Genomic DNA, 8,930 nt, shown 5'->3' with positions numbered 1-8,930 from the left:
TCTTCCCAAACCCAGTCATTGCTGGGGCCACTTTTGTAGCAGTAATCTGTTACCTGGGGAGCTACTGATTCTTCTATGATAATTTTTGTCCTCAGCCAAGAAAAAAGACAGAAGAAAGGAAAAGTGCTACACAATTCAAAAGAAAAGCCATCCTAGGCTTGAAATTTAATTTAAATGGACACTTCACTGAAAATAAGTCTCTTAGCTGGCCCTTGCAACATATGAATTATTTATCATTTGCTTAGTGTTGTCTCCCATTTGATTGGTACTTTCACCTTAGCTAGAGCTGTGTATGCTCTAATTCACTTTCAGAATTTATAGCCCCAGCTTTATTATCACAAAAAAAGTTTACATTAAACCTGAATGAAGATAAAGCTCTGTGTAGTTATTTACAAACTGTTCCAATGCATATCTCCAACAAAGCTATATACTCCAACTCCTCATTGAAGTAATTGAAATGTGGGAACTTCTATAAGCTTATGCCTGCCGTATTACACAGCTTGCAACTTTAATCTATTTATCATTTGCTTAGTCTTAAAAGAAGAAAGAAAAGTATTCCGTATTGCATTCATAACATTTTGATAAATCTCTTCTTTTAATGTAATAATTTAGTTTGTGCAAAAATGTACAACAGAAGAGAATTGTGTGCTAAAGACAATGAAAAATAGAACATAACATTTTATTCTCAATTTAAAATTGCTGTGACAAATACATGCAAAATATATATATATCCGGGGAAGCAATCATGTCCTTAAAACATAATAACATACATGCCTTCAGTGCATATTCATCGAGCACATAGACCATACTATTACAGTACATTGTCTTAATAAGAAGACATTTGTCATCACAAATACCGATTGTTTATTAGATATGTCTTTTCTAGTTACACACCAAGGCAAAAAATGTACCAATAGGAATATATCATGTATGGGGAATAAGCCCAGTACCAAACAGGATCATTTTCCCTGTATCAATAGTGAATCAGTCTTCTGAAAAGTTACCCTAAGAGTTTATCAAGGCCTGTGGACATGTGGCAATGGACACATATAAAGGATTTTAATCGGGATTGAACGTATTGTGACCAAGCTCTGTATCTATTGTACATTCCCTAAAAATGTGTTGATATTTCACTAAAAAGCCTGCAGGTAGTATGGTGCTGTACATAACAAACTGAGCTCATAACAACAAAACCCAGAGATTTCTCTGCATGTCATTAGAGTCTCGTTTACCTCCCCTTCTCTAATAAAAGAAATACCTGAATGTCCTCATGTTGTTTATGCAGGAATGAAGGCCGCAGGCTTAATATTTGGCTACGCCCAAACAAGAAAATATCCCTTTCAATGAAAACTATGAATATATTTATTGTGGAGACTTTTTCATTACATTTTCTGGTGGGACCTTGGGAACAAAGTTTAAACGTATCTGGAATGTAAATTCATTGGATCACATTTTCTACATTTACCTATTACTGTATGTACAAATCATTTAAGGCTTTATTTACTAAGTGGTGCTAAGTAGGAAGGCACATTAGGACCTATTTATTTGAATGGACCGCATGGTGCCTTACAGATTAGCACTATGCAATAAACCTTAATGTGCACTTGATAAATGTTGCATATTTAATTATATGCCCTGCAAAAAGTGTACAAAAACATTTTTTTTTTAAATATTTGAATGGTAGCCGTAGACAATAAGAGATTATATTTGTATGAAAAAATCTGATGTCTGTGTGATGTATTTTTAATGTTTCTTCTTTCTAATTTCCTTGCATGTATAAGCAGCGAAAATATACCATATGAAAAATAAAACTAAAAACCTGTGGACTTTCAAAATACTACATCATTTTGGATATAAAAGTAGCCCTGTGAAGTAAGTGATTTTCTTTTCCATTATTGTAAAAACCACAGGCTTTGGGAGTGATAGTAGCACCTCTGTTGTCCAAGTGACCTTTATTTCCTGCACTTAAAAAATGCTGGGTGTCTCTCATAGGCCACTGCTATTCGATATGGTGAGAAGTAGGGTTACACGCAGTTAAAAGTGCATCAAAGTGACTAAAAGGACTGTAAATGTGTGCCGAGCTGATGAGTGGGACTGTACTGTTCTTATCAACCTTTCACCTCACAATGTTGGGCACATGAACCGTGGGTCACACTCACATTAGAGAACATTAGTCTACATTCTTACTTGATCTTGCCTGCTAAAATCAGCACTACAACTTACAATGCAGTGCTGTTTGTGTGCCTACATAAAATACAAATGTGTTTTTTAAAGCAGGAATTTGCAATTTTTTTTACTATTAGCTATATACTAAGTTGTTATTATTGTATTTCAACATAATCTACAATAGTGCGATTTTTTACTGTTGCAATAAACTTGAGACCACATATTGGTGTAGTGAACATTAGTATGTTATTTGTGGAACTACAAGGGAACTAAACACGTGTTTTTAAGGGTTTGCTTAATTATGATCAGTCATCTTTTGTCTATGTGCTTATCTTTATGATTATATTTATTATAAACAAAATCATTTCACAATCCGAATATTCAAACCGCTTGTCCCAGATCAGTGGTTCTCAAACCTCTCGTTAGGGACATGTGGCCACAGCAGGTTTTAAGAGCAACTAATGCAGTCACACAATGAATTTGCATTTGAATTGTCTATTGTTTGGTTGCCCCAATGACCTGCTCTGGCTAAGGGCCCCGACGGGAGATTTGAGGACCAGTATGAAACAATAACTGATGTTTGCAGAGCCTTTGTTTCACTTATTCTGCCCTACACTGTCCACACTGTCTTCAGTTTTTCTACCATGCATCAAAATGTTAAACTGTCTCTTGGTAAGTGTGCAATACATGTCAATGATTTTCTATTACCACGTTTGGTATTGCTGTACATGTAGACTCCCCGAGGAATGGAATCCAGCAGTGATATTAGAATGTTTTCATTTCTGCAGAACGTACGCTAGCTCCTGCTATTGTTAGACAACTGACTATTGGCAACAGTGTTTTCAAATTAACAGATCAACCCAGAACTTTGCTTCATGTTCAATAAAACCTTTACATGATTTAGGCTTACCATGCCGTTGGCAGTTTAAAGTCAGACCTGCTTCTGTGTTTCCCACAATTATCCCCTCTACGAAGCAATAAAGTCATAGAAAACGTCTCCGTCCCTCTGAGGAAAAGACACTGTGAAGAGATGTGTCACTATCCCATCTGAGGCAGTGATGGATCACGTCAAGGTAAGCAGCAGTGGTCCTGCATTTTCATTGCCGAGACCATTGTATCCGTGAATCATGTAAAGGTTTTAAACGCAGCAATCTCCCCCTATTCCTTTTCAATTTGAAGTGTGAATGTGGACTCTCCTGGAGTACTTCTAATCATCTTCCTTCCCTCAGGAGTCCCCTGGTCAGTTATGCTTCAATTGAGCTTCTAGTTTAGTTAGGCTTCAAATAATAAAGAGAGAAGCACTGTGTATCACGTTTTTTAATGGAGGTGAAAAACAGTTCAGATATTCTGGGTTTTTAAAATGTGAAAACAGTGTTTCTAGTGGTTGTTTTGCTTATAAATGACAGCAAATTGTTGTATGCATTCGACTCCCTGTTGGAAGCTCCAGTTGCAAAAAAAAAAGAAAAGAATATAGAAATCTGGGACATTAACACTGTTGTTAATGTAATTTATAGAAGAACAGTTGTTAACAGAAGTTGAATATTGTATCTGATATTTTTATTCATGAGATGACAACTTTTTCTTTGAAGCTCAGTAATGGACTACAGAAAATTTGCCTTCACTAAGCCAAATATAGAGTGGCGAGATCAGGAGCTGACATTCAACTCAATTTGCAACAATATACACCAGATTAACAGTTCACCCTCTACTTGCACCGCCGTGTCGCTGATGTGGGGGTAATTCCAATTTGTTTTGCAAACGAGTCTCTTGAAAAGAAGAGTAAATATAGTCATTCTGAGACACGCACTTTTCCATTCGCGCCAAACAAGTTGATTGTGGGTTTTTGTTGGCAGGCTGGACAGAGGTGAACGGGAGTCTCTTAACTGGAATCATTGGAAGACGGTGGTCTGTCAACTGCAATGCCAGAGGAAACATGGAACATTTAATACAGTACATACTGTAGAACATCAAATAGGTCATGAGATTGGATAACTATTTTCTGTTCTTCATTAGGTGCCTATTATTAACCCCCCTTACTACTAGACATTTTGAATCCAGACGGTGTTGGAGGCCCTTTCAAATGATCAAAAGCAGCAGTTCTTTTAATCTAGTTGCAGTGCAGTCGAACGGAGGTTAAATTATTGATCTATGCACCATTTTCTCTACCACGTTTTGCGTTTTATAGTTTGTGGTAATTACTTTTGTAAATCGTGTCCCAAAAGACTAAGGGGCTTATTCCATAAACTCCAAAAGCGCACCAGTCACATGGCATCTAAGGGGGTTATTAACTAAACGGAAATAGTGCCAATTACTGTACTGCACCGACACACTTTATTCGAGCAAATACCCAGTATGTACCTGGCAGATACCTGGAATACGCCGCTCCTCACCTCTGACAAGCCCCGTTGCGTTTGCCTTCCCAGCCTGGGTTCATGCCTGGCTGACAGGCGGCTGATCTGTTAAATGATAATGATTAGGATTTAATAGGCTGCAATGCTTCGCGTGTCTACCAGATGGCATAAATTCATGAATTGTAATGCAGTATATATATATATATACTGTGCAGTATTGCAGCCAGCGGGAATAAAATGCTTCAATCCCTGCCTGGAAAATACCTCAATGCACTCGGGCAGAAAACAGTCACAAACCTCAATACACCCGGGTATACCCGAATTCGTGGGACTAGCCGAGCTCGAATAAAGTGTGTCGCCAGTGTAGGTCACTATTGCACGTAAAATCCCATTGAAGTCAATGGGTGTGATAATGCCCTGATAAAAAAAACTGTAAACAACGTGGTTACAACATTAGGGCACACAGTCTATATTACGGCATTTAGGTTTTACATGGAACTGAGGGAACAATGTTGCAGCTACTCCAGCACTACTGTGATCAGGGCCAAATTGAAAACAATTTACAACTAGGGCAATTATTCAGCTGATATTGCTGATGCTGATTTAAACTGCAGCACAGGAGCTACCTGACGCCTCCCAAAGAGAATTTATTGAAAAAACAAGATGAGAGCACTCGATCAAAAACCCACGATCTAATTCTTACAAGGAACGAACAAGCTCCAATTTAATTGTAAAATCTTCATATAATTCGATAGAGCAACAACAGCAATTAAATTAAGATTTTACAATTGAATTGAAGCTTGTTTGTTGCTAGTGAGGAGTACTGCGAGGTTTTGGCTGAGTGCTGTCTCTCATCTTGTTTTTGTGGCTTTTTTTTGCTGTCTTTTAGGCTGAGTCCACTGTGTCACTGAGCACGCTGACCGCACGGTGGTTGACGAAGTTGCTTCTGGCTATTTAAATTTTGAAGTCCCCGCTCACGCGGAGCGCGCGCTCGTGCGCAGGCACACACGCTCACCCATGCTTGGCGCTTACATAAACAAAAAAAATGACTTTGAATCTGTGCTCAGCTTGCCTGCAACGCCCCCCTGCGCGCGCTTGCGAAATAGCAAGGACAGCCGGCGCTCAAGCTTGGAGAGTTGGTGATGTCACCACTCTCCAAGCATGAGCGCGGTCAGCGGCACAGGGGACTCAGCCTTAGATTTGAGATAAGGCTGCTTTGAGATAAGCACCTAGATACATTTTTTTTACATTCAGTATAACAGTTTATCACTAACAGTATCTTTTTTTTAATATGTATCGTGAAGGGAATGAATCCCTTGTGCTAAGTCAAAGTAAGCAGCAGAGAATATCAGTGACAATAAAGATGAAAGGTAAACTTGTTGGAACAAGTGCAAAACAGAGGGAGTGAGGACACAATACGGGTGCCAGAGGGGGGCACATAAAATGTTACTTTCTCTGCATGCTACACGCATAGGCTGTCATGAAGGAGCTGCCTCCTGTGACATGCTCAGTAAAAAGCTTAGCCCTTCATTGGAATGGGACATTTGACTGCGGCTGTTTGGCCACGACCAAATCACTGCTGGGTTTTGGCTGCAGACGGACCCTCCGCTGCAGCTAAACTGTCATAGAAATCCCCGCCGCTGGACGCTTCTAAAGTAAGTTTAGGGAAAGGGGTTAATTTAAGGGGTTTTACAGGTTAGTGTAGGCAGGTTTTTTGGGTAGGGGTTAATTTAAAGTGTTTTAGAGGTTAGGGTAGGGGGTTTTATGGGAGGGGTTAATTTAAGGGGTTTTAGAGGTTTGGGCTGGGTTTTTTAAGGTAAGGGCTTGGGGTAGGAGGTTTAGGCACTTACCCTAGCAGCAAAGTTGCTGGCAGCGGCAGGTTCGGGCAGAGTGGTGAGTCGCGGCAAAGCACCGGTGGTCATTTGGTCGTGCCAAAACGCTTGCAACCAAATGTCATAGATTGGCCCTTCATTTCTTGTCACTAAACTAGCCTTCCACTATACATTCATACTTATCTCCTACAGTATAACAAACCAGTTTCCTTTGCCAAGCAAACCTACATTTCCTAACTTCATCCTCTAACCCTCAACGTCTATTTGCAACCTTTAACTCCCTTCTCTGCCCCACTGCACATCCACCCCCTTTCGCCCTCACGGCCCAAGACCTTGCCACTTACTTCACAGATAAGATTGAGTCAATCAGACATGAGATCTCTTCATGTCAGGCTCCACACACACCCCATATCTCCCTTCGCACATCTACATCCACCCTCAGCTTTTTCCTTGTGACTGAGGTTGAGGTCCGTGCTCCTCATCATCTCTCCCTACAACATTTCCCTTGATACTGTTACCTAGCCTCTCCTCCACTCCCTCTCTAGAACACTAAGCCCTACCCTAAGTCACCTTTTTAACTTTTCTCTCATCTCAGGCACATTCCCATTTTCCTTTAAATATGCACTTATAACGCCTATTCTAAAGAAACTCTTGTCTCAACCTCCCTCTCTAATTACCGCCATATATCTTCTCCCCTTTGCCCCCAAGCTCCTTGAGCGGCTTTTATACAACTGCTTGACTCACCTTTTCTCCTCCAACTCCCTGCTTGACCCTTTGCATTCTGGTTTCCATCCTCTACACTCCGCTGAGACACCACTAGCAAAAGTGGCCAATGACCTACTTACAGCTAAATGTAAGGGTCACTTAATAATTCTCCTGGATCTCGCTGCTGTCTTCAACACTGTTAATCACCCCCTTCCCATGCCCACTCTCCACTCCAGTGGTCTATGTGACGAAGCCCTCGCTTGGTTCACGTCCATCCTATCCAACCTCTCTTGCAGTGTTTCCTTCTCTGTTGTCTCCTCCTCTTCACTCCCTATTCCTGTTGAAGTCCCACAAGGCTCTGTCCTTGGCCTTCTGCTATTCTCACTCTACTCCTCTTTTCTTTGTAAACTAATACAATCTTTTGGCTTTCAGTATCATCTCTATGCCGATGATACCCAAATGTATATCTCCCTCTCTCTCTTGTCCCATGTCACCAACTGTCTCTCCGCAATCTTCCCCTGATTGTCCCACATTATCTGAGGCTTAACATGTCCAAAAAATAACTAATACTCTTTACACCTTCCCCATATACACTCAAACTCTCCCTCACTGTCAGTAATACCACAATTTCATGAACACTCCAACCCCGCTGCCTAGGGGTTGTCTTTGACTCTGCACTCTACTTCATTCCTAATATTCACTCCCTCACTAAGTCCTGCCATCTCCATCTCCAAAATATTGTGAGGATACACTATTTTCTCACTCATGACGCAGCTGAAATCCTAATTCACTCACTCATCTTGTCCCGCCTTGACTACTGCACCTTCTCTTAACTAGGATTCCCCTTGTCTGTCTGTTTCAATTGCAAGCAATCCGAAACGCTGCTGCCAGACTCATCTACCTCACTCACTGCTCCACTTCTGCTCCACCACTATGCAAATTCCTAAACTGGCTTCCCATATCCTTTAGAATCATATAGTTCTGACTCTGCTCTAAACAACGCTGCCCCCCCCCCTATATCTCAGCCCTCAACCCCAAATATATTCCTAAACACACCCTATGTTCTGTCAATTACATCCTCCTTTCCTCCTACCATATTACCTCCTCTCACTTCGGCTTACAAGATTTCTCCCGTGCTGCACCCTCTATGGAATTCCCTACCACGCACCATCAGCAATCAGACATTTAAAAACTCCCTGAAAACTCACCTTTTCAAAGAAGCCTATCTAGCATACCCCTAACATCTACAACCACCTTCTCTCTAATCCTATTGGAACTTACTGTGCTGCAAGACCGAAATCCATGCTAATACACCCTAACATCCACACCCCCTCCCCCACCAAAGCTAAATGGGATCAGCTGTGTAGCTGGACCATACTCCACCCTGAGGCATACTCCGTTCTACAAGCAGCTACTTTACCTTATGTTCCAACATTTCCCCTTATTCCCTCTAGATTGTAAACTCTCACGAGTATGTCCCTCATTACCGTCTGTATCTGTTTGCGCTTGTGTGTCCTTATTCGGCATGTCAATCTGTTTATGTAATATATGTAACTCTGTGCCCCCATTGTACCGCGCTGAGGAATATGTTGGTGCTTTACAAATAAATGATGATAATAATAATAATAGTTAGAGGAAGTAGACGTGGGAGACACAAAATCTCCTGCATACCATGAAGTTTGTAGTTGGCTCCTTTGCACTTCCGTCCTAGTTTGCGGAAATCCAGATTTCCTCTTAATCCACGGTGGAAAAGAGGCTGCACTGGACGGAAGTTGTCGCTCATGCTTTGAAAGATCTGAGATGGTTGGTTCTGGCTCAGCAGGCGTAAAGAGTGCATCTTACCGAGAAGAAAAGCAAAGATCGCAGAAGCAGCAGA

At 41.0% G+C, this 8,930-nt stretch overlaps 1 protein-coding gene across 2 annotated transcripts in view; it reads right to left on the bottom strand.

Annotated features, from left to right (window-relative positions):
* Positions 1-596: 596 nt before the first annotated feature.
* Positions 597-8,930, bottom strand: part of CA11 (carbonic anhydrase 11) — a 159,375-nt gene continuing 151,041 nt past the window's right edge. The window contains exons 8-9 of one of the 2 annotated variants that reach the window (XM_075605316.1): positions 8,726-8,891; positions 597-4,080 (exon numbers count right to left, since the gene is read on the bottom strand). In XM_075605316.1, coding sequence (XP_075461431.1) covers positions 4,046-4,080; positions 8,726-8,891 — 201 coding nt within the window. In that variant the 3' untranslated portion in view covers positions 597-4,045. The remainder of the gene's footprint in view (positions 4,081-8,725; positions 8,892-8,930) is intronic. The other variant, XM_075605317.1, reaches the window with a different exon arrangement.

This window comes from Ascaphus truei, chromosome 6 (genome assembly GCF_040206685.1).
Source record: "Ascaphus truei isolate aAscTru1 chromosome 6, aAscTru1.hap1, whole genome shotgun sequence".
In the NCBI taxonomy this organism is placed as follows: domain Eukaryota; kingdom Metazoa; phylum Chordata; class Amphibia; order Anura; family Ascaphidae; genus Ascaphus; species Ascaphus truei.
Note: the sequence above shows the minus strand (reverse complement) of the source record. Positions and strands in the feature narration are given on the sequence as shown.